At 33.7% G+C, this 27294-nt stretch overlaps 1 protein-coding gene across 1 annotated transcript in view; it reads right to left on the reverse strand.

The window, feature by feature from the left end:
* Positions 1-1833: 1833 nt before the first annotated feature.
* The window catches only part of EMB2771 (E3 ubiquitin ligase), a 30444-nt gene continuing 4983 nt past the window's right edge, over positions 1834-27294 (reverse strand). Inside the window, exons 7-37 of the mRNA XM_085709200.1 lie at positions 26489-26676; positions 26341-26410; positions 25369-25539; positions 24750-25240; positions 23017-23476; positions 22322-22660; positions 21182-21265; positions 19843-19935; positions 19119-19178; positions 18911-19009; positions 18085-18225; positions 14791-14871; positions 11753-11824; positions 10763-10834; positions 8994-9087; positions 8833-8912; positions 8588-8641; positions 8388-8465; positions 8013-8134; positions 7763-7923; positions 7462-7538; positions 7272-7385; positions 7077-7178; positions 6407-6547; positions 6134-6307; positions 5902-5965; positions 5654-5793; positions 5414-5571; positions 4025-4103; positions 3777-3875; positions 1834-2675 (exon numbers count right to left, since the gene is read on the reverse strand). Coding sequence (XP_085565326.1) covers positions 2298-2675; positions 3777-3875; positions 4025-4103; positions 5414-5571; positions 5654-5793; positions 5902-5965; positions 6134-6307; positions 6407-6547; positions 7077-7178; positions 7272-7385; positions 7462-7538; positions 7763-7923; positions 8013-8134; positions 8388-8465; positions 8588-8641; positions 8833-8912; positions 8994-9087; positions 10763-10834; positions 11753-11824; positions 14791-14871; positions 18085-18225; positions 18911-19009; positions 19119-19178; positions 19843-19935; positions 21182-21265; positions 22322-22660; positions 23017-23476; positions 24750-25240; positions 25369-25539; positions 26341-26410; positions 26489-26676 — 4536 coding nt within the window. The 3' untranslated portion in view covers positions 1834-2297. The remainder of the gene's footprint in view (positions 2676-3776; positions 3876-4024; positions 4104-5413; positions 5572-5653; positions 5794-5901; positions 5966-6133; positions 6308-6406; positions 6548-7076; positions 7179-7271; positions 7386-7461; positions 7539-7762; positions 7924-8012; positions 8135-8387; positions 8466-8587; positions 8642-8832; positions 8913-8993; positions 9088-10762; positions 10835-11752; positions 11825-14790; positions 14872-18084; positions 18226-18910; positions 19010-19118; positions 19179-19842; positions 19936-21181; positions 21266-22321; positions 22661-23016; positions 23477-24749; positions 25241-25368; positions 25540-26340; positions 26411-26488; positions 26677-27294) is intronic.

Here is a 27294-nt window from a genome sequence, read left to right on the forward strand (position 1 = left end):
TTTTGTAGTTTCATTGTTCTCAGTTTAAATTGATTGCATGTAATGACAAATGATACTTTCTTTCTTTTCTTTTTTTGACAAAATGACAAATGATACTTCATACGCACAAATGGAAAGTAATCCGTTTAAATAATAATATACATGTTTTGCATTATAGAAGATACTCTCTCTGTCTCTTTGCATTATAGAAGATACTCTCTCTGTCTCAAAATGTGTAATATTTGAGTTTTATATGGTTAAGAAAATGATTAATAGCATTTATCAAAATATGGATATTTTAATAACATAATGTACATCATTTGCTAAAACACATTTATTAATTATGGTTAGTAGAATAGTTATAGATGACCGAAATGCAATAAATAAGGATATGTTAATGGAAAAAAGTATTAACTGATGTTGTAAAAGAGACAAATAATTTGAGAAAAAAAATTAGAAAAGAAGACACATCATGAGACAGAGGAAATACCTCTAATTTTGCTTCCATCGTAGATGACCGAGCCAAGAATCTTTCAAATATTAGACCATCTCCAATGACCCTATTGAAAGGGTGTTGAAGCTTGTTGAACCATTGGAGGAGAGGGTGTTGAAGATGAGGTGGAAGAGAGAGTAGATGAATGGATTCAACATGTTTAAACTCTGCCCCGCATGCCACGCGTCGCGTTTTGGTCGGCTCAAACGAGCGCGTGCATTACACGCGCCGACAGGGCGCGTGATGCGTCAGTGGACGCGGAGAGAGAATGTGGTGTGGATAAAGCTGGGACACGTGGCGCTACATGATTGGCTGCTTGAATTTTTATCTTCTTAATAATTTGGACTCAATTATTTCATTGCAAATAATTTTTTTATTTTTTTATTTTTTTACTAAAATTCGTGATTTTTTTTCCTCTACAAATAGAGACTTGGATAATTTGATTTGGATACAGAAACAAAAACCAAGTTTTTCACTCTCTTAATCTTATTATTTGTGTGTCGCGTGCTTAGTTTGTTGTATTGCATTTTAAGTTAAGAAAATAAAAATAAATTATTTTACTAAATTTTGTTTTTCCAAAAAAACTAAAAAAATAAATTGTTAATTGTATTATTTAAATTTAATTATAATCGATAATTATGATTTTATGTAATTATAAAAACAAAAATTAAATAAGAATAAGAATAAGAAATAAAAAGTGGTGGGGTAGGGTGTTGAATGAAAACCATTGGAGATGTAAAAATTGAATGGGTGTTGAATTAAGAGAGAGAAAATGATGTGGAGTGTTGGGAATTGAAAAAGTGGATGTTGAAGGTTGTTGAATGTAAAAAACCATTGTACATGGTCTTAGACCAAATCAGAACCTGATCAAATTTAATATAACCGAATATTATTATATAAAACAAAGAGAATGCTACAAAAATTTATAAGAGGTTGCGAATACCTGTTAGTTAATATTACTGAATGTTGATAACTGTTGAATAAGTTTAATTACAAAATTTAAAAATTTAAAATGCAATTTGACCAAAACTTGTAGATAAGAAACTTGTCTAGAAGCTGGTCTAGAACTTTTCTATAACAGCTGGATATTTTTTGACTCAATATTTTAGGAGATAAAACTCATAATTCATTTCTAAGTAAAATTGTAAATTCTCCCTCAGTTCCTTTTATGTCACATTTGAAGGAAAATTGCATTCTTATTTTCAAAGTTCAATTCAACATTAATTATTAATTTGTCAATAATACCAATAATAAATAAGGATAATATAGATAAAATATAAATAATGATATCAAAAGTAACAATATTCATTAGTTATCTTGGTACATGTAAAAAATTATAAAACGGCACTTAAAAAGGAATAGAGGGGCAACAAACTTCAATAATATTACACAACTTGATAGATGACTATATATGTTGCTTGCTATTTAGTGAAAGCATATGCTTTTACATTTAAATGACCTATATCATACAAAATAAACTACAAACATTACAAATCCTAATCATGATTATAAAATAGAAACACTTTATACATAATGTGAAACTATATAATAAATACAGTAATACTCAAACCCACACACTTGCAAACTCATCTCAAAAAATCATACTAAACATGAATATACTTATGGGCTTCTATTCAAGAATCATCTCCAGTACCATTGTCAACATAAGATTACATCTGTATATAAACAGATTTACACCGTCTCCAGGGACATCCTCTCAAATCTTAATGTCAATTTCGTTGAGAAATGGTGTGCCAGTCAGTGATGAGAAGACTACACTGTACATAAATATTCGTAAAATCAACAATTTTTAGCTGAACTACAATCAAGTAAAACACCTATCTATCTCACTAATGACATTGATATGAGTTCTTGGTAAAGACAGGCGCAACAAAGGAATTGAAGAGGATGACAGGCACTTAGGTTTAACTCTATCAATAACTGTCCTGATTACAGAAGAAGCAGGTACATTGTACCACTGAAGAAACCAAGAAAGAAGAATGGAACGTTTATCCTGCGATTCACCATCAGGCCATTTTCCCAATTTCAAATATTTATGAAAATCATCCTTCAATTCCTGAGAACTATTTAGAAGTTCTTCCACCTGCTTCCTAAGAGAACCAACAAATGTTGATTGTACGATTCCTTCTTTTGGAGTAGATAGTTTTCCAGTCATCAATGCCTCAATATAAGTTAGTGCAAGCTGCAAGAAAACACAACTAGCATTAAGTCAGAGCCATTGTAATAAAGGGTCAAATGTTTACAGACTTATCCACTTAGAGGAGGCATTTTATGCTAATTATATATTTTCAACTTTAATTTCTATTTTTAGAAGGTTATGCCAAATTTAAAAACTCTTTTCTGATCTAAGATTTGTATTTCTTTTATTAATTAATTGTATCTGTCATGTTAAAGTCATATTGTATCCTAACATTCAGTGGCGAATCTTCTTAGGAACAGAAGGTGGCCATGGCATCCCAAAATCTTCTTATTCAAAGATATGTATACAAATAAAACAGTTAAAATTGTATGTGTTTATATATAAATCGCATAATTTCAAATATATATATATATATACCGGCGCAATGGCAAGACGAGGTCTTACAAGTCCCAGGTTACGTGTTTGGGTCCCAGCCTTGCAATTTTTATATCTTTTAATTGTATTTTCTTTCCCCATAATGGTTTAGCCAGGACTTGAACCCTCACACATAGGGTAAAACTAATGCTAAAATAACCACTGTGCTAACAAATTGCTTGTGCATCAAAATGGTTCCTGGTGTCATTGCACCCACAATAAAAGAAACAGCTCCGCCGTTGCTAACATTTTTAAGATTTGGTTGTATTGTCTGAAGTATCATATTGTATACATGTCAGCATCATACCCATGTTTTATATGTCAACCACATCATGACCACAGGCTAATCAAACCTTACCATAGAGTCAAGCCATCAACGCTCACCTCTGGCAGGTGCTTAAAAGAGTGAGTAAGATTGATTTGATTTGAAGAATATATCAAAAATAGATCTACAAAATATGCAAGCTCACCCTCTTACCATAACTGATGTTTAATTGATATCTAAACTATGGTATCCATGGAGTGTTTCCAGAAAACAATCTGTGATCAAATATGACTGATGGCTTGGCTCTTCAGCCACAGCCTAAACCATCACTTAAGTCTTAACCTAGAAAAGCTTACTCAACAGACCATAATGGTAAATAAACGAGCAGAAGGTAAAAAACAGTTCAGAGACAGATTATTAATCAAAAGGAAAGAGCAATTATAAAGATGAAATACAAATATCACCTTAAAACCAGATATGGAGAGTGAGTCGCCAGAAACATCGGCACCAGTAGTAATTTGATTGACCATGGATTCAACGGTTGTGTACAATGACAAATATACCTGCATAATAAACCCAAGCACAAATCAATATATAAAGAAATTAAAATTCACTGACACCTGTGTGTGTGTGCGCGACTTTGTGTGGGTAATTTATATTGTACATTGAATTTAGAAAATAAAAATTAGGCTTCTCGCTCTAAGTACATTACCTGTAAAAGAGCTGGTCTATCCTTGCTCACGCACTCAAATAACACTTGCAAGCAAAATTCCTTGAAATCAACATCGGATCTGCTAGCATTTTTCATTAGTTTATTTAGATACTTCACCTTTAAAATAAAGGAATGTAATTCCATATGCAGTAAGTCTATAATTAGTTATAGCATATTTGTCAATCATTTATGATCTTCACATCAATCTAGGGAATAACAGAACATTTTAGGCACTCAATTAGGCGTCCTAGCTAATTATGAATCATACAAAGGAATGCAATTGCATATGCAATAAGTCTGTAATTAGTTATAGCATATTTGTCTATCATCTATGATCTTCACATCAATCTAGGGAATAAAAGAACATTTTAGGAACCTACAAGAAACGAGTTTTGAAGTAGAGCACTCAATTAGGCGTGTCTAGCTAATTATGATGCATGCGATGGATGAAAGTGAACTTCTCACCCTCCGGAGTATTTTCAATATGCAGCATATTTTAATTGTACTAAAAGGTTTTTAGGTAAGAAATGAGCTATAGAGCCCATTTAATCATAATACAAGCCTAAGATTATCTGATCTAACCAGCAAAATTATGATCTCTATCCTTTCAGCTTTTTAGAAGGTTTTAAGTTTAAAATGATATGACTGCAGGTTTTAAGGTTGTTAAGAGATGTCTATTCTATACTATATATAAAGGAAATGTTCTACTTTAACAAGATTATGATGAACTTTGTCATTCCCTAGAAATATATCTTCATGATTGAAAATACAGAACAGTCTTAGAATCAAATTTTCCCTTCTAAAATCTCTCTCTGGATTCTTTAAGTTTCGGGATTTAATACTCCACTCCAAAGCTGTGTGATACATTTGGAATGAATTTTTTGACATTTCTGGTGAGCATTGAATTTATTTGTGATTCCAGTTTTTTCTGGGTAAAAAATAATGCCCTCCACTTCAAAGGTGTTTTCTCACCTCTGAATTTGTTGGACAGCTCTCCTATGCTGACTAATTTTTAGGATTTCCATTCCTTTGTATTTGCTCCTTTTATTTTGTATTTGTTGAAAATAAGTTAACTTTCATAAAGAACAAATACAATTTCTTGAATTAGATACTCCATATGTGGAATCAGATTAATTCCATCCTTACATTTTCCGTTTGTTTTCTGCAGTCCGAGGGCACCAAGTATCCCTATGATAGGTGCCCTTGGATTTGTTTGCTTGACAATCATTTCATTATTAATTTATTTAAGGGAGTCACTGACCAGTTATTATTTATCAAAAAAAACCAAGAAACATTTTCACAAATCAGAAGACAAAATAGAGTTAAATACTACAAATATAACCCAGCAGAACATGGGATAAAAAAGATAATCTATAAATATGAAATTACCTATTATACCACGCGGGATCACAGCAAAATTGTGCAAAAGCAATCAAACTAGGATCAGATGAGAAGGTACTGACCAACTGATCAACAGTGATAGAACCAGATCCACTGTGGCCATCGGTTATTGTATCAGATGCTTTTAAACTTGTAAGGCCAAACACCTAGATGAAGCAAAAAAAATAAAGTTGGAGTATAATACTGTGTAAACTCGTATACCAATATCAAACACTATGCAATTTCAACCTTGTGCATTGCGCGTGATAGCAGTGACTGACATCCAATGGGATCATCAACATACGAACAAGCTCCGACTTTTCTTTTGATAAATAGAATACCAGAATTAAACGGATTATTCTTGTCGCCAAAATTCCACCAAGGTTTATCTGTTATTAAGTGAAGAAATTGGAGTTCTCGTTTAAAAAATATATAATAATTCCAAAAATCTTAAATCGGTAAATGATTACATAAACAGAATAACAATCTGTGCTTACCTTCAGGGCTAAAGTCTATCACTTGAGGCCAGTAGCGAGGTCCACAAACACGTATAGTTTTCAACTGTAACCATCAATGCCAAAATATTAGATCTACACGTGAATTTCTTTAACCCAACAACAATAAGTATATTATTCCAAAATAAAAGTTAAGTCATACAGAAGAATTGTGCGGAAAAAAAGATTAACTAATCAAGACAAATTGAAGAGACATTCAGACAATTAGACTTACAATAGCTCGTTCGGGCAGAAGGCAAGGAGTGACCTCACAAAAGCTTGACTCTGCATAATGCTCAGTTTCTCTGACTGTGACCTCGATGGGAGCATAAACAGGAAGACCTGTGTCAACATCAACAGTCTGAATCCATCGCGCCTCTGTAGCAAGGACATAAAGATGGCGAAATGCCTGCAGAAAACAAATTTCATAAATCATGATTTTAAAGAGTAAGCCGTAGAAAAGCCAAGATTTATAACAAGGGACAGTACCAGCAATCCTCGTACATACCTGAAGGTGGCATCTGTTATCATTTGGACCCATGGGCAAACGTGGATATAGAGTAATGAGTAGAGCAGCAATGGAACTGCTGTTTGTTGAAAATGTTCTCATTCCACCGCCGAGAAATAAGAAACCAGTAGCTAAGCTCACCTACAGCGGCATATTTGTACGACGAAAATTTAGAATGGAGACTGAAGAAAACTAATTAACAACCATATTAGAAAGAAAAAAAGAAAAAAAAAGGTAATATTTAAGGATATGCATAATTTGGTCTGAATATAGATCATGTTCAGATGTACAAGGGTAAACTAGCCTTTCTAGTTTCTACACGAGTATATCTCTATAAATTTGAATAAGGGTTGTTTTACAAAATGAACTTCAAATGATTCTCTGATATAACCATAAAGGAAGTAGTGCATAACTCCAAAAAAAATCCCTTTGTCGTTTTATATTTCTAAGCATGCATGAGACGAGAAACATTTGCACATATGAATACGAAAGCAGTCTTTTTGTACAAGAATTCAAGTTCCAGAGCCCACAAAGTATTCCTTATAAATACAGGATGTGATATTTATCATTTTAATCATCTTACCAACCAGATTTTATATATAGCCAGATTTTATATTTTAAATTATAATAGCAAAAATGATAAAAAAAAAAAAAGACAACTAGAACTTACGGCCATCTGAATACCATAACTTGACTGCCCGTCTGCACAATTTCTGCTCCTTAGGAATCTCAACAACCGAAAGGTCTGTAAATGTCCAGACCCTGCCATTACCTGTAAATGTCATGCATGAGTTTAATCATCGAATATTATCCATGATGTTAATCCTTAATCAGCTTACAATGAAAGGAAAGGGGTAGCAGATACCACAGATAGGGAAAGAACAATAAGGTGGAGGCATGTTTCCAATGTGCCCCGGTCAATATAACGAGATAGTCCCTTTGGAAAAAACTTTCCACTTGTAGGGGAAACAGGCTTGATCTGCGAGACTCAAAAAATTAGAACAAACCAATTAACATCCATTCAGGAGTTAGGCAGCATAATTCTATAGACCAACCTCATTAAGAAAGTACATAGCAAACTCATAAAGTAATTCCTGTGCGTTTCCATTTCTTGTGCCAGCAAAAACCAGTCCTGACATGGTAATAAGCAACAAGTTTAATGATAAAGATATAATATTATCACAACCACTGAGTTGGTGCTAGCAAGGAAGTTAATACAATCTGTGTTATCATCCGGGAAAATAGTAGCAACGAGGATTTAAATAAATGCTTTCAGTTGGATAATTGCCTTTGTAATAAAAATAATTGAAGTTATATTCATCATAAAAGGAATGTAAAGACCGATGAACATTTTACCAAGAGATATGCAAGCTCCAGCCACAATATTAACATAGGCCTGCATAAAAGCATCGCCATCCATATCATCAATATCATTGTCATCACCACCTAGGCCTTCCACACCACATCTGACAATTTCAGGAATTTGGGACCAAACCCAATCTTTTGAGGGATGAACACTACAAAAGAACAAATAGGAATATATCAAAATAATAGTGGCACAGATCTGAATAAACTGTGGCATTAACATAAAGATACCAGAACAAACCTGCTCCACATTATTAAATTTCGAGCAATGACACGAAGCATGATGAAGTCCGGCCGTACATATTGTAAATCAAAGCGTGTATTGGGAATTGAGAGCCTAGACGCCACAGCCTCAGCCTCTGTCTGTAACAAGAATACAGTCCAATGTTACCAGGACTCCTAGAAAGCAAAGGATGCCATATTCATGACTGAACTCAAAATTGCATACTAATATATCAATTATAATGGTTAACGAAGCTAAAATTATGTACGAAATGATAATACTAAACTAGTTCAAAACAATCTCTAAATGTAGAAACTAAAATTGCGGAAGTACATAAAAGACTTCTTGTTGACATATTTATCACTTATTGTAGAGTGAGTTCATAGTAAGTACTTTCAAAAACATTAAAGCTAGGGCAATTGTCGCTCCAGGTGCTGTGACATCTATATTGATTGTTGTCCCATCCATCATCTATAATAAAATGAAAATGTATGAATTAGTTATGCAAGAGACAATCCCATCCACAAATATCTCAAATACAACTTTATTTTTAATTTATGATGGAGAAAAGTGGTGAAATGAATTCACTGAACCTGGGAAGAACCACGATTTTCATCCATTGAGATTGTCGAAAAATGTGATCTCTCCTGATGCAGAAGTACTTGAGTGTTAAATAAAAAACATATAAAGCAGTCCAAATTGCCATGCAACAGAGGATCAATTTGGAAATTTCTTACAGGATTTTGAATCTAGACTTATAAACTGGTATAAAAATGAGAGGATAAGGTTCTCAACAAGGGAGGAAAAAGAGGAGATGGTTATTAATTCCATAACATACATTGTGAACTTTGCCACCAATGTAGAGAAACAGTCTATTCACAAATGAGTCTATAAACCCAAGTGCATCTTCTCCCCGCCCTTCAGGAAAAATATATCTCGATTAGATAAAGAATAAAAAAACTGCAATCCAAAAGCTGACATTTATGTATACATTCATACCCAGTGCAACAAGACCCAATGCAAATCCTGCAGAAACAGCATGACCCTCTCGCTCAAGAACATTATCACCCCCGCTACGGCGCCCAATTTCACCCTAGAAAAGATGCATATAGATATAATGATTAAAATGACCTACGAAAGCGTTTCCCCGCTTGGTGGGGTTAGCAATGTAATAAACAATATGCCACAATATCTTGTACCAGATGATACACAAGAGAAATTATATAAGAAACATAAGTGACAAATTAAAGTATATACTGAAACTCCACAAGCTCTATCTCCGCCATAGAAAACAAAGTACAATTATTCAGAAAGAAAATGAACCATACATACAAAAACGGGTTAAATATGTTTTTGGTCCCTATAAAATTTGGACCTTTTAAGTTTAGTCCTTACATAATTTTAATAGTATTTTTAGTCCGTACGAAAAATTTCTACACTCAGTTTTAGTCCCTTCTAAATCCAAAATTGTTTATCTATGCTTAAACTCTTGAATTTTTGAATAAATTTTTGTAGACGTGTTAAAAACATTACTCAAAATACCTCCGCAAAAAATTAGTTCAAAATTTGATTTCTGCATCCAAATTTTTGTTACTTTTATCTTGAACTTTTGTCGTTTAAAAAAATTCATATTTAATTCATCTCATGTTAAAAAATTCTAAATTTTAGTTAATGAATCTTTCATAATGTTCTAAAAGTGTGTCCGAAAAATCGTTAAAAAATTTAATAGTTTAAGGATAATTAAACAAATTTAGTTTTAACATGGACTACAATTACATGTAATTTCTTTTTGCAGGGACTAAAAAAGCTATAAAAATTAAGTAAGGACTAAACTTAGAAGCTCCCGATTTTATAGGGACCAAAAACATACTTAACCCTACAAAAACTGATAATGATAATAAAAAATGGGATCTGTACATACCATACAAATGACACTGTGCAAGCAAACCACAACTTCAATAACCAATTTGAAAACATGATCCCACAAATGATAATGAAAATACAAACACGTCAAAGCTGAACATTAATTGTACAACGGGAAAGAGGCGACGAAAATAAAAATCGTAACGGTTGGCAAAACGATCGAATCAAACCACGGACTGCGGTGGCATAAGTAATATTAGCTCAACCTAATCGATCTATGTTCACTTTATCTTGATGGCATTAATGAATTTGTTAAAAAGCATATTTAACAAGTGCTTATTATGACTTGAATAATTTAGAAACTTTGTATTTCAGTTTCACAATGAGGTTGTGCAAATTTTCATATACAAGAAAGCAATGTTACACAAATCGAGTGCTAAGTCCGAGTTTACATTTTTTGGGGTCAAATTTGTGTTAACTCGGAGGTAAAAAAAAGTTTGTTAAAATCGGAATACAGACCGACACGTCGCAAACTCGGTAAACTCACATGCCGAGATTACTATAAATCACAAGTTTACCATTTAAAAACACACTTTTGTTTTGCCCCATTATTTTTGGGCCAATTTTTTTTCAAGCCCAGTAGCCCACACTTCCCTTTCTGGTACCCTAACATTAGAAACGTTAACACATCGAGAGATAGAGAGACAATCTTTCTGAAACGTGAATTACAGAGTCGGAAAGACATTCTTCTGAAACCCCAACCCTTGTGACTATAAATAAGAACTATATGTGGTCATACTTCATACCATTCACATGACACATATTACATTCTTACATAGTTGAATATCTCAGGCAGAAGTTCAAGTATAGAATTAATAGGAGATAAAGAAAAGAAATATACTTACCAATAAAACCTGCATTGTTTGTGGATGAGCAGAACTTTCATAAAGAATCCCCAATGACATTAAAGCCGCTGACTGAAAGAAAATCATAATATAAATGAAACTTGAAAATAATCATAGGGTGGTGAAAGTAATACTGCTGCACACAAATGGCAATAGCAATACTACCAGACATGTTAAAGGGAAACACAGAGAAAGTAAACTTGGAATTCCATATATTCATTTGAATCTTTTTCTTAACTGAAGATTCACTTCACATTACAGATTACATAGGAAACTCATCCTACACTTAGCAGGAGCTTAACATGCACCCAGGGCACGCAAACTTGCACTGCCAGCTATCAAGCTCTTAGGCAGTTATAAATAGCTGCCTGAGCTGATGTTTTAACTTTATGTGGCACTAACTAACAAACTGACAAAAGGCCAAAAAACACTAATACAAGCTGCTATTATTTAAAGCAGTGTTCCCAACTAGAATGCTCACACAACAAATTGAATGCTACTAATGGAATCAGTAGAAGGAGACAAACTGAGAACGTAATCTGTAAGCTGAACTTCTGATTTTACTAGTGATCTAAGATACATACAGATTAGGAAACTAATAGTGTATTCTAGAATATCCTGAAGTTAGTTAACTAGAACAAATGATTCAGTTATGCTGAGGTAGCCGTGCCAGCGGTCACAACTAACACTATCTTTTCAATTCTTACACGTGAGAATTATAAAACAAGTTACATGTCAGTTTATAGAGTGAATCCATACTCTAAAAGCTATTAATATAAGAATCAACTTCTTCAACAGATAAAACATGGTATTTTGAAGCCACAACTTTGGGAACTTAAACTCTTTCTGATGTTACTTAGATTAACAAGCATCAGTTTTCTCTCCTACACCTACCCAACCATATACATGACCCCACCACCCACCCGACTGGGCTGCGGTAAAAAAAGTCCATTCTGAAGTGAACATATATATATTATGAAAGAAAGATACCTGGAGCAAGGTTGGAACCTCTAACTCTGGATAGGAAGATGGATGTCGTACAGGAATATGAACATAAAGTAACTGCCACAAGGTACTGCAATCAGTTTTCTTTAAATAAAGTTTGATAAATCAAACATGTAAGAAACATAAGCGGGGGGTGAGAATAAGACTGGGTATTACCAAACACTTCGTGCAATAAAAAAGCCAGATTTCATTCACTAACAGAAATAAAAAAAAAATAAAGCATACAATCTTCTATACATTTGCAGGTCAATGTACATACATAAGCACACGTGTAAAACAAAAACTATTTGTCTAAGCATATTCTTTTTACTCCTATTAAATGATAATAAATTCATTCTGGCTGAGTAAGTGATTACAAAAACACGGAACAATGATATTTCTTAACAAAAGAGTGAAAGGGGGGAGATAGGGGCATGGAATTTAATCAGAAACAGTTTCCTAGAATTTATAAAAAACAAGCCATCCAAGCACAATTTACACCCCTCATTTCTAAAAGTCTCCCACAAGCAGAATCATATCACTGAAATGAGCTTATTTTGAGCAAAACTTACTAAATAGATGTTCAATAAATTAGTTTGGAACATGGATATACAATTGAGAAAGCTTTAATTTATGATGCTTTGGAAAGAATTAGTTTTTTCTATTCGAATCCAGTTTGAGATGCCTCTGCTTCAGTTTCATTAGATTGAATTTTGTGTTTCACGACAAAATGATAAGTGATGTTCATTCACAATAAAAGGTAATGAAATTGTGAATATAATAGAAAAAAGGCTATGTTGTTAATCCCAGATAGCGTCGCTTAGCACCAACCCCCTAAAATGCTATAGCAGCAGTATAGCTGCTATTGCAAAGGGTAAATATAAGTGTAAAATTTAAACATAAATACTCAGCAATAGAAAAATACACAAAATTAAAGAGACTGTCATACATAATAATTATGTTCAAATTTGACATTTCCCCTTTAAAATATGTATTTTAATCAATAATTTATGTCAAACTAAATATAAGTAATCAATAATTTATTTTATAGTTTCAGTTATTTATTTTTATTAGACATGAGGATTTTTGTTTCAGTTTTTTTAGTCAAAAAACTCCAACCACTGTAAACATTTGTTAGACATTATAGGAATATACATGGCCTGTTTGTTCGACACTTAGGCTTTGTTTGCAAGTTTGGAGAGGAAGGGAGGGGAGGGTTTTGGGAAAAAGGAAGGAACAAGTGGAAGAAATAGAGGACATTGGGAGACGAGTGCTTTGGGAGGTTCGTTTTTCTTATCTATATTAATCATAAGCACTAATTTATCATTCTTTAAAAAAAATACTTTTTCAAAAAATGTGAAAGATTTCTCTATTTTTTTCTATATTTCCAACCCCCCAAAACTCTCCCTTCCCCTCCCCTCAAAACTCCAAAACAAAGTTAGGCTTTGTTTGGGAGTTTGAAGGAGAGAGTAGGGGAGGGCTTTGAAGGCGGGAAAAATGGAGAGATCTTCCTCATTTTTTGAATGAGTATTCTTTTAGAAAATCATAAATTAATGCTTATGATTAATATATTTTTAATTTTAAGAATATTAGAACAACATAGATTATCAAGGTCTCAGGTTCGATTCTCCCCGGTGTCAATATGGGTGGGCTATTATAGCTTTTTCAAAAAAATAATAATAATAATAATAATAATAACAACAACAACATAGATTGAATTTGAAGAATTCATATAAATCCTCCTGCAATGCAACTTTTGGGTTCCACTAAATTAGGAGGTTTTTGTATTATGAAGATAAATGACCCCCCAAAACCCTCTTCTCTCAGAGTCCTCTATTTCTTCCACTTTTGGTCTTTCCTTATTTCCAAAGCCCTTCCCCTCCAAACTAGCAAACAAAGCCTTAGACATTAGTAAGATGCTTGGCTCATTGTTTGGTTTATAATAGCCCATTATGTGAGACAAACACTAAAGCTCAAAACCCTAAATATAAAACATAATCTTCAAAAGCACCACTCTCACATTTTGGGACGGGTGCAGGAATTTTGAGTAGTGGAGGCGAGATTACATAATATAAATGTATGTACAAAAATACAATATACATGCCATAATTATCATCATTATCATTTTGTGATACAGGTAGACGATTCAGATGATGCGCTGAGTGACAGTGAAAGAATTCTAACTAGAATATTCATGACTCAACCCCTGAAAACAAACATAACTCACTAGTTTATAAACATCTATTCATAAAAAACGTCTTTAAACTAAATTTGAAGGTTACAAGAGCTATATCAGTATATACTAAAAAAAATTGAAGAAACTTAAACGTATCCAAATAATAATTGTTCTACGTGCCTTCTCATTTTAAAATTGTTATGATTTTTTTCACAATTTTTAACACTATAAAAAAAAAAATCTGTGTATGACCAATTAATCATTCAATGTATCTCACATAAACATTTTCACATTTCAATCTTCACGAGCAAAATTATAAACTTCAAAAGTGCTACTATTAAGTATATTGTTGAATATTTGCAAGTTTTTCACCAATATTTTTTAAACTTGCTAACATAGTGGAGGCAAAAACAAATTAGTTTGTGGCGGCAGCTTCCCCCAATACATCACACTTAAATCCGTCCCGGGTCACAATATATCAGTCACCGCCGCCCCCTTCATGTATTATTTATTCTTTCTAGTTTCTTCTCAACATGTGAGGGTGGCTGTCGGGAAACAGAAGATCATGGCCAGAAAACTACAGATTATGGCCGGAAAACGGCAGGAACCCTAGAAGCAGTTGTGAAACCACAATTGGGCCACAATTCCACCCCCATTTGCAGCCGTTATCACTGCCATTGTTGAATGCGCGTAGCAGGCAAATGGTGATGCGGCAGAAGCTTCCTCCGCCACACTATCCCGCTATCGCGCGCTATCGACAACATAGAGGAAAGCTATGAAAATAATTTTATATTTCATTCAAGCTATAATCTGCTATCTTAGTGCCAAGAAGTGCAATGATTTCATCATAAAAATTTATGTCTTGTACCTTCGATACTGCCGGTTGCATAGTGCCTCTATAAGAAGATGCTAGGCCGAGCATTAATCCTACACTAGTACTTTCATGCTCCTGAAAATATGCAGAGACAATAACATGACGTTATATAATAGAAAAGTTGAAAGACAAATAAAAAGCAAGAGAAGATAGAAGATTTGTCCCCAACAAGTTCATTGAAATTAAGTGAGTGATCCAGTATCAACTGTCTAGGTAGTTACAATGAGGCCGTTAAAACCAAACAGTGCTGATTCCCCTACTCAATAATTCAAGTTTCCTTAAGTTTAAGTTCACTGACACCAGTTGTTCTCACAAAAAGACTTCTGTTGAAAAAATAACTAAAATTCTAAGATGAATAAGTGGTTTAATTATCTAGTTGCACTTTACCTCCTAAACTTTTTTAACTGGTTTAATTATTCATTCTAGAGAGAAGAGACAAATATCCATCCTAATTTTCACTTCAAAGGTCTGAAAATTTTGAACTTTATTGATGTATGAGTTACAAATTACAGGCTTTAATCATAGACTATTAAACCTGAATCCTAATTCTTAGAATTTGGATTGGACTTTGTAAGGTGAGGGATTTTTCTCACTTTTGAACACTTTTTCAAATCATATCTCATCCAATGTGGGACTCTCAACACACCCCTTCACGTCTAGGATTAAACATCTGAAGTGTGAACTAAGTAGCCTGATAACAAGTGGCCCAACGGATCTAGAATAGACTTTAATACTACCATATTAGGTTGATTAGTAAGGTGATGGATATCTCCCGCTTATAAAAACTCTTTCAAACCATTATCTCATCCAATGTGAGACTATAAATACTGATAAATATAATAATCAATAGGAGACATAAAATCTCTATTACAACACAATGATATAGTGATATGTACAAAAAAAAAAAAAAGGAACAAATGGATCATTCTATCTTTCAATAGTGTTAACACTCCACATGAAGTTGGGGATGTGTTATCAATCAACTTGTAAGTTGTAGAAAACGCTTTGTTGGCAAACCCTTAGTATAACTAGAGCTCAAAAGGAACATAGGCAATTTGTTGGAAACAAAAAACTCATTAATGCTTCACTTTCCCGGACCTCTTTAATGTTCACTTCCCAAATAGTTTAGCTCCACTGTATAGCAAGTAGAACAAGTTCAATGTATCTTAGGAAGTAGTGCTTATTTACTCTCATTGCAGTTACCATGTATAGAAATTAAGCAAGCATGTTGCTGAGTGCTATGCAATTCAAGCACATTCAGAAAAATTGTCTATTTTTCACAATTTTTATTAAACAACTATCCAACTTAACCTCGATGAAGTGTGTATCTATCTAAATATCTTTGTCTGATCATGTTGAACGAGATTATAAACTATGTTTGTAACCTTATTTTTTGTCACAACAATTTAATAGGATCTTATACTTCACTTTCAAATCATCTACAATCTTCATCCATGAACTGGCTTGCAACGCTAATAGCATGTGCTATTGTTTGGTATGTGCCAACTGCCAAGCATATCAATTCCTCTACTACTAAGCTTTATCAACCTTGGGATTTTCATCTTTATTACGCATCCAATGATTCTACTCAATGAGAACACATGTAGGCTAACATCTCTAAGTATGCTGGTCTCCTTAAGGCAGTCTAGTACATATTTTCATTAAGAGATGAAAATACCTAGTATAAAGTATGCTACTTCAATGTCATGAAGGTGCCTTAGTGTCCATAGATACTTCACCTCAAATTCAAGGGCCCATTTCTCCTCTAAGTTGCTTCTCAACTAAATAATCTCCTACTATGATATTTGAAACAAATACAAGGAAAACGATTAGTTTATCTTATTGTGAATATTCAAAGAACAATGTATGATCACCCTGACTTTGTCTATATCCCAAGGAATTTATTAGAATTTGGGTTGGGTCTAACTCAACCCAACAAAACCAACTTGTAAGATGAGACTTTCCTTGCAAGTATTATCATAGTCCAACCCGTGAGAGTTGTGTGAATAGTCCAATGTAAATACTTTTTTTCCATTAAGGCGATAGGTTAGATGAATGACTGGAAGATCATTACAATTTATGCAGGTCGAAACTTTAAACAGAAAGGCTCGTATTGGATTCGTAGATGAAGGTCGTACAGCTTATGTCAATTGTATAGAAGAGTGGAGGTGAAGATAGAGGTTTGCTGAAAGCAAGCTTGAGGGTGCTGAAATCAAGCTTAAAAGGAAAAAAAAAAGGTAGAATTTCAAAGTAGCCTTAGGCTTTGTTTGGGAGTTTGAAGGGGAGGGGAAGGAAAGGCTTTGGGGAGAGAGAAATATAGGGGAAAATTGAGAAATCTTTCACATTTTTTGAAAGAGTATTTTTTAGAGAGTGATAAATTAATGCTATGATTAATATATTTTAAATTTTAAAAATAATATAACAACATATAATAAATTTGAAGAATTCATATAAACCTTCCCAAAACCCTCCTCCGGTACAATTTTTTAGTTCCACAAATGAGGAAGGTTTTATATTTTGAAGAAAAACAAACCCCCAAAGCCCCTCCGTCCGATGTCCTCTATTTCTTCCACTTACTCCTTCCTTTTTTTTCCAAACCCTCCCCTCCCTTCCCCTCCAAACTCACAAACAAAGCCTTAGAGAACAATGGCCAAAAAAGGGTGTTTACTTGAAATCTAAGTAGAGGAGGCCAACAAGCACATTGGTATTGGTGTGACAACCTGCAGTAGCAGAAAGGCAGGATGTGAATGCAAAATCAACAAAGGTTAGATGTTGATGGCACAGGTAGTGGTGGTCTCAGGAAAGCCAACCTTTCATGCTGCAGCAGCACTGAAAAGTAGGCACAATGAAGGTGCAGTGAAAGTAATGAAAGCAGCCCAAATTGGCTGCCGTAAAGGCAACTAGGATTTTGATACAGAAACAGATTCTCCCAGATCAGCGGCTCTATTACCAACCTAAAAGGTTTGAATAATTGGAAATTTATAGATTGATGAACTACAAATTATTTTCTCTAAAATATTAAACTTGAATCCTAATAAATGATGAAGAAAAAAAGAATAAAATGTGTCCTAATAATTACACACTCTAACAACAATATGTACAGAAAAAGAAAAGGAGAGAATCAAATGGACTTAGAGCAGCAGCAGCGACAAATTCATGCCATGAAAAAAATTGTTTCAATAGAAATTTAAAGCTAATTATTTCATCAATGCTCGCATAAATCACAAACATTAGAATAAGTATTAAGGGTGCTAATAATTGATAAAGACCATTGAGCACCAGATATACCTGAGAAATGTACTGGTAAATGTCAGTAACACTTAATACATGCAGAAATCCATGCAGTCCTAGAGCAAGGAGTAGCCCGGCATGAACAGAACTTGGTTCCTCAGGTTTATTATATGCTATCCATGTTCTCGACATTTTACCCTGCAAAGAGGTTATATGCATTTTTTAAAAATAAGCTATTCGCCAAAAAAAATTCCAGCCAAGAGTAGTGTAACCAAGTTATGGAAACAAATAATCAAGTCTCGGACCCAGAGCTTTGTATCACTAATACTGTCTTCTGGCTGGAAAATGTTAGAAAACAGTAAGAGACTTCTCAAGGTTTTGTTGTGTCTTTAACCAATTTTTAACATTACAGTCTTCAAAAGTTATCAATGCCACTTTAACTTAGTCACATTACATATAAGTTTAAGCAGGTACACAGATACTTTTTATATTACTAATGATAGGTAGTTAACTCGAATCAAAAGTGGTTCATTCAATTGAATAATGGTTAATTAAAATAATCAGAAGTTGACTAAAATGAAAACCGGGTATTTGGCAGTTATTAACATGAAGCATAATGTATAGTCAGCACAAGTAGTGTATGTTGATTGTATTCGAATCCTGTACTGTCCTTTCTTTAATATTAGCTTTTGATGTTTCCTTAGAGGACAATTAAATTGACCCCTAAACATAGGGTTTTGTTTACTTTTAAAATTATACTTTTATTTTGTGTGTGTGCACGCGCGCGTGCGTGTGTGTGTGAACATCAAAGAACAAAATAATATCCTAGCAAAAAAAAAATATATATATATCAAATACAGAACCTCAAGAATTGATATTAAACCTGGAGAGGGGCTAGTCTAAGCCCAGCAGCAACAGCATTATGAAACTCGGGCCAAGACTTGAGTTCTTGAATGTTCCTAATGTTGGGATCGAGGTTAACCTGTGAGCATACAACATCATTCGAGTTAAAACAATACAAAAACTACTGAATAGTTTGACAAGCCAAAACACGTATTATGAGTATAGTCAATCACAAGCTCTCAACTTACAGTTGCATTCTGTTGGGCCGGCAACCGACCTGCTAGTACAAGCTTTGGTACACTGAAAGTCTAAATGATTTGAAAAAAAATCTATCAGAAACAATATATTTCAATGGGTTAATTATGTTTTTGGTCCCTACAAAATTGCGACCTTGTAAGTTTAGTCCTTACTTAATTTTAATAGCATTTTTAATCCCTACAAAAAAAAATTTACTTATAATTTTAGTCCCTGCTAAAATAAATTTTGTTTAATTATCCTTAAACTTTTAAATTTTTTAACGATTCTTTTTATACAAGTTTGGAACACTATGAAAGGTTCATTTACTAAAATCTATAATTTTTTAACATGGAATATATTAAATATGAATTTTTTAAAACGACAAAAGTTTAAGATATAAGTAACAAAAATATGGACGTAGAAAACAAATTTTTGCGATATTTTTTTCGGAGGACCTTTTAATAATGTTCTTAACACGCCTGTAAAAAATTGTTGAAAAACTTAAGAGTTTAAGCATAAATTAAACAAATTTGGATTGAGTAAGGACTAATATTGAGTGCAGACATTTTTTGTAGGGATTAAAAATGCTATTAAAATTAAGTAAGGACCAAACTTACAAGGTCACAATTTTGTAGGGACCAAAAACATAATTAACCCTATTTCAATAACAAAAAATGTAAAAATTCTCACAATGAAAACGAAATGGGACAAAAAAAAAATTAAATACAAGAGCACCTCAGTTAAGAGAGTATGTATGGTTGCGAGGGTAAATGCCCCACGTCCAAGAGGGAGTGAAGTGGTTCTTTGGGCAAGGTGCCACAATTGAGTCTTCACAAATAGTAAAAAGAAAGTGTCAAAGGAATAGAGTCTTTCATAAGAACAAAATACCCAGTCAGCAAGAGTAAAGAGCATATCACAGATTCACAGCAACAGAAAGTAATGCAAGTAACAGAAGGACTGATTACAAGCTAGGTTTCATTTTTTTCAGAAAATTTTGACAGAACAATTACAGATTGTGCAATAAAAACTTAAGACTGCAGCTGGGAGAAATTATTAACTGAGCTGTTTTCCTGTATAAGAGCAACAAAACAACCAAGAGCAATGTACAGGATGCCAGTTATAAATTTCTAAGGTTAATTTCATATCAGGATTAATGACTTAGGCCCAACAGAAAAAAACCTAATAGAAAAATTAACAATCATTATTAACAATAACCAAGTTAAGCTTTTTTAAATAGAAAAATGTCAAAACGGAGAAAAAGTACAGGTAAAAATAACCGTATTTTACTTTTCATATACATACCCATGACACCGTAATCGATCAAAATAATTCTATCTTCCCTTTAAAAAAGTGCTCCAATCTTAATACCAATTGAAGTATATTATTTCATTTACCTTAATAGCATCAAATGTCAGAACCTAATGATTTGTAAGCCCTTGAAAAACCATAACTTAAACTCAATTTGATGATAATAACATAATTAAATCTGAGCTCAGAAGTCTTGCAACTTTAAGACAAGAAAATTAAGGAATAAAGTGAGGGAACAAAAAAGATTGAATAATCCAAGTATATGTTTGATAGCAAAAATATCAACGTGACAGTATAGAACTGCAGATTGAACTTCTATGCTACATGTCACAGTCTGATGTTTGGGATCATTACACTGGGAATATAAGAATTTTGACAGAAAAGGGCTGACTTGCTAAGAATATTACTCCCTCCGTATTTTATTATAAGTCACTTTAGAAAAAATGTTTTAGTTCTATTATAAGTCACTTTACAATACCAATGCATCATTAATGATTTTTTTTTCCTATCATACCCTTCATTATTTATTACTATCTCTTATTTCTATTCTTCTAATCTCTTTTTCACATGTCATTAATAAGGGATAATTTTGTCAAATCATTCATAATTTCTCTTTCCAATACAAAATTAACTACATTTCTTAATATATGTGAAAATGTCAAAACGACTTAGAATAAAATACGGAGGGAGTATCATCAAGTAAATCAGTTTTTATAATCACATTACGAACAAAGGAGTAGACAACATCAAATGAGACAAATATTACCTGCTGGAGGTCCTGATCAGAGGCACTGTGGTTAACAGATGTTTGAATTGCTACAGGTCTTGAAGAGCACAAAAGGCGTCTAACCTAGCAAAGGTAGCAAGAGCAATGACTTAGTAAAGAAACAACTATTTTTTTTACGTTTGCACTGGAACAACACTTCAATTGACAGTGGCCAGGAAGTAAAATGAAGGTCTAAGATAACAGTTCCACTGACAGACAGTAGAGCGTGATAACAAACCAACTTTAAGTAACCATTGGTCTCTCATAACTATACATTGAGCCATATTAACTGTTGAAGTTGTATGATTTTAGATAAGGAAGGAAGAGAAATAATAAAAACTTTGAATTGTGATTATGGTTTGAAAAATCACAACAGCAGCCTTCATGAAACAACAGCCGGGTGCTCCCATACCTCAACACTCGTCTGACTAAAGCTAAGCTAAATGATGCTAGGCAAGGAGACTACTGGCTAAGCCTTTGCATACTGGGCCCGGTGTTAAGACCAATAATGTTTTTTTCTTGGTTTTTTCTCATTTTTGCTTATCTGCTGCTACCTAGAACCCTCCACTGTGCCACCCAACATAAACGTAGCCCTGCATCTTTCGCTTTCAAAACATATTCTCAACAAGTTTACCATGTGCCTCTTTTTTATTTTCTCAATCAAAAATGCACAAATTCTGAAAATTTCTCTAACTCTAGATTTTCAATAAACATGACAAATAAAAAATAAAATCCTCTGGACTCATTAGTACGAATGACAATAAAGCAGTAGTACTTCTTTGCCTAAAATAATTGCTCTTAAATTGATGTTCAAAATCTGCACCCATTTCTACAATCTACCAGTGTTGTTAAATAGAAGCTATAGTGGCACTGTACCTCTATAGCGTAGCGGAAGTCAGCAAACCGCTATTGTTCCACAATATGCTATTGTCCCGTGTTACGCTATTTAGTACAAAATGTTGTCAAATGGCCGTTATAGTGGCGCAGTAACACTATTGCATAGCAGGATTTTAACAATCAGCTATTTTCCACTAGCCGCAATTGACAACATTGCAATCAATAGACAAGCCATGCTAGGATGTGAAGATATGTCAAGTAAAAATAATCAAATCATTTTCCAAAATTCTTATCAAAACTGACCTCATTCAACCTCAGATCACGACCATAACGCAACTGTGTGCTAGAGTTGAAAATATGCTCCATACCATCTAACATAGACCCATCAACTGAATCTGTGTCTTCAAGCTTAGTTCCTTCCAATCCAATTGCATCAGAAATAGTAGAAGATATTGTCACCGGATGCAGATTAAGCATATAAGGTGTAGACATGGAGATTACATTCACATTGGTCGGTGTTTCAATTTCCTTATACTTGCATTCACGTGCCAAAGTTGACATCGCCAAATCTTGCCGACCAAGAAGGACATAAGCAGCAGCCGGCCAGTCATTTGGAGAAGAATCTCGACATTTGTCTAATGCCTAAAAGCATAACAGCTATCAGGTTTAAAAGTACAGGAAGTACTGATAATATCTTGTCAAGGATAATATTTAAAAAGCAAGTACTATGGTCGCAATGCAATTACATGCAGAAAATAGGAGTGAGACATGGAAAAGAATCAAAGAAACACTAAGCAATGCCTGATTAGTCAGAGTCATCATGATGAACATTAGAATCGTGTAAACAGAAGTAAATCAATAGGCAATTTAAAACATAGGACAAAAAGACAGACTACCACAATACATACTCTATGAAAAGTATTGTAAAATCATTTACATTAATTGCCAAAAGTTAATGATAAGTAACAAATATTTCACACCACTTGAGTCAATCTTACATGACGAAGTGGAAGAGATACACCGGAAGGCAGGGAGTCGAGCTGTTGAAGTCCAAACCTTTCACCAACCATTGCTAAAACAGTAAGCTCTTCCTTTGAAGAATGTGATCCCGTGGTAATGTTACAGTAAACACCAGAAGAAAGCTTCTTTCCTACCAAATTAGCACCAGATAGTATACTGTAAAAGCAAACTATTTTTCGCGCCAAACTAACCACGTGGTAACCATCTTTGCGGACTAGAGACGGAAGATCACTAATATTAGCATAACTAAATCCATGCTGCAAGCAGTTCTCAAGCCATCTGAATAAACTTGGAGGAATTTTAGGGGAAATGGTTGTTCCAGACTTCAAAAACTTTTTACAGAAGATGGGGAAATCACGGATGTAATGGTCCAAGTACTTGTCCTCACCGAGAAAATTGGCAATGTTGCATAAGAGAGCTGCTAGATGCTCCAAGTCCCTGTAGCCAACAACTATCATGTAGAATCTAGGCAAAATATATTTTAACATAAAACAAAAATGGAAAAATGAATTACAAAGGAAAATACAGCCTAAAGTACACAATGAAATGCATAAAGCAGAAAAATTTAGAAAAAAACCAGAAGATATTAAACAAAATAGTGGTCAATACTCGCACACAACGCACAATTTTTTCGACCAGGAAGCATAGTAAAGCAAGTTTAACCCCGTTACTTCACAGCTAAACCTAAAGATTTTGCAAAACACAATGAAGTAGAATATGACAGATGGTCTTGGCAATAAATTTTGCAATATAAAACAGGACTAAGACAGACCATGAACTGATCAAATATCTTTACTTTTAGCAGTTATAAACTTTTAATAACAACAGCCAGGACCAAATTATTACATTGAAGGGAGCAGCTATGTTGTGAGGGGGGCAATGGTACCCCCAAATATTTTGAATATTCTTGATAAATTTATTTTTTTAAAACATGAAATTCTTAATGGTGTTAAACCCCTTTAGCTTCCCCATAACATAGTGCTTAAATAGTAACAAAAAGAAGACTAAAGCCCCTCATGTGTCAAATAAACCTAAAAACTAAACAAGTACTACATCTGTCCTTATTTACAAGACCCTACTTATCACATATATAGAGAAAATATTATAGTGTAATTAATGCATACAATTAGTGTATGACTATAACTAAATTACCTTTGCGTATAGATGCATTTGATGTTAACTTTTCATATTTCGATACAAATTTGAGGTATTAATAAGGGATATATTTGGCAAAATAATAATAAGTGCATCTAGAAACTTGCAAAAGGGCTTATATTTAGGAACAAACAAATGTTCCAAAGGGGTCTTGTAATTAGGGACAAAGGGAGTATAAAATGGATATTGTTCTAGAGCATTTATATTCATATGAAAATATCACTGACAGGAAAGTGTTGGGATATCATCGAGAAATGAAATAAAAGCAATAGGTGGCGACATGGCTTAAGCCTATCCACATTCTGATCATATCAAGCTGGCATGAGAACACTGAACTAAAAAGTAAAATGTAATATAGATTAATGGCTAGGGTCGCTGAACCCAATCAATCAGCGGCTGCCTAAACAAACAGGGTAGCACCACTGGACAAAATGCCTAACTGGATAGTAGTATAAAAGATGAGCTGAAGAAGCTTTAGCGAGGATGCTAGAGGCTAAAATGAAAAAGCAACCAACGGAAATTAAAAATAAATATCAGAGAGAATATAAAGAAATACCTTTTGCGGAGATTATCCAATTTCAGGCTCTCATAGAGCGCATGAAGAGATTCCAGACATTCTACCAACAGTTCAGTATAAAATGGCTCTTCAAAACTGTGTTTACCATCTATAGATGATGTAGAGGAATTTGATTCCATCTGATCAAGTGGCACAGCACAAGATTTTCCAAACAAGGAGTTTGCTTTGCAGAAGTTAGTGTGAAATTGGCTGCTGAGAAGGAACTTCCAAGAGCCATGTGGCACCAAACCAGAATGCTTTTGAGATATAATGTTAGATTTTCTGAAGATTTTCATAATTACACGACAAAAAGAATCCCATTCTGAATCGACACTGGATTCAGCTTCTGAGAAATCAGTGGGATAATCATCTTTCCAGAGAAGACCAAGAAAATATCTATAGAAACTAGAACCAAGCCCCTCAGCAAGTGCTGTGATGCAATCATTAGCTAATGATGAAGAAGGACTTTGTCGTAATGCACATCTAAACATCTGTTACAAAAAAATCCAGGAATATCAGAAGTTACAGTTCTAATGAAACAAAGACCGTTTTATGTTTGCCAAGAACCTCGTATGTGTCAATTTCAAAGTGAAAATGAAAAGAAATAATCCCTAAATACCTGCTTATTATTGACTATCACATTGACACGCCCTTCAACAGCATCGGCAAGGCCAGTAATCTTTAAGGCATTGGAAAGAGAAGATGATTCTGGAAGCTCCAAATCATGCAAAATCTTGTCTTTATTTAAGCAAGAAGGTAGCACGTATTGACATAGGCATTGCTTCCCAGACTGCGATATTACAAAAAGATATATCAAGCTTTAGTATGAAGCCAGGTTATTGAAATAAATTATGAATAAGGAGATGGAGAATGAAAATTTCAGAAAACATATCTAGGCAATAAAGATCGGTCAATAGAGGGTTTATGGGAACATATAAGAAAAGTTTCAGAAGATTAGAACAAGTTATCAGATGTAGCACTTAGTACTTATGGAGGGGAAAGCCTCTCTACAAAATTAGTCATATACAGATTAATGAACCTGGAACTAAAATATCACTACGGAAAGGGGCAGCTAAAAATTTAATCAGTAAGAAGTAAAAAAAATTGTGTATATTAGAAGGATAAATGGTTAAAAAGTTATTTAAGCCGTTAAGAAAAAAAGGGCAATCTAATGCTATAGAGCTCTTGCCATAGAAAGGTCTAGGGAAGGGTTGGATCGGTTGTGGACAGTCTTACCTTGCATTTGCAAGAGACTGCTTCCACAACTCAGAACCCATGATCTGCAGCAACTCCAACTTACGCCAGGCTCCCCTTCAACCATTTAGAAATACTTTTTGATAAGAAAAAAGATTGATCAATTTCAGTTTTTTAGAAGATGAGAAGACAATTGAAAGAAAGCATTAAAAAACAGGCAAATGATTTAAATTAAGAGAATAAGAGAGCAAGAGAATTGGGAAACCCCCCAAGTCCCAACAGCAACAAAAAAAAAAATTATACAAGCCATCATTTCATAAGAGCTACGGAATCTACTCTATTTGTGCAACAAAGAAAAATGGCAGGACACTATATGCCCAACTAGCTAAAAACTTACATAGAGAAGCAGAGCATTTTCTGGAGTCAAAACCATTATGTCTGAATATGGAAGTAATCCAATCTTGACCCTGGAAAACACATTTGTAGAAAATTATGTCCAAAATTATAAAAGTAATATAGAAAATTTGGAAAAATCTTATATTTACCTTGGACGAGTCACCATCACAGGTGAAGCTGCAACTGCAGCTATGATCCAGCTCTTATCAGGTTTAACATCAAACACAATCTCATTATTTATTTCAACAGTTTGAAGACTAACAGACAATAATTTTCTTTGTTCTTGGTGAAAAAAGCACACAGCAGGAGCTGCATCATCATCAGTGGCCATAAAGACCTGGTAATCATTTGAAGGGGAAAAACAATAAATTATGCAGAAATAGTAAACAAATAAAGAATGTAATGTCTGTTAGGATTTAGTTTAATTTGTGCCAAAATGGCTTGTAATCAAAATATTTTTAAAAAATAAAATTAGGGGGGTGGTAGAAAAAGGTAAAATCTCATTAACAATTAGGCAAATCCACACATGCCCTAATAAAATACCAAGTCAGATAAGGTTGACAAGATTAACTGTAAACATAGAATCAGAAACCAAATAATAAGAGGTAATAAATTTGAGCAAATTACAGAACGATGTAGGAGCTTAATAAAAATATGCAAAATAAAAAGTGTCGTTGTAAGAATGGGAAATGCAGAGTGACATAAATTCAAAAGATAAAAAAGTGGGATACAGGGCCAAGTGGGAAAAAATAAAAAGGGGGAGTACTGTCATAATGTGTGGATACAATAAAAGGTAGGGAACCACAAGGTCGCATTTAGCCACCTACTATAAAAGGAATAGAAAATCAAATTATACATTCAAAATATATTTAAAGCAAATATATTCCATGAACTGCGTACATAAATGTAATAAAATTTTACACAACACAATTTAACTTATTAATTCATATCTGCT

Source organism: Medicago sativa, chromosome 5, assembly GCF_051527215.1.
Source record: "Medicago sativa cultivar Bolivia chromosome 5, Bolivia_mono, whole genome shotgun sequence".
NCBI classification, from domain to species: Eukaryota; Viridiplantae; Streptophyta; class Magnoliopsida; order Fabales; family Fabaceae; genus Medicago; species Medicago sativa.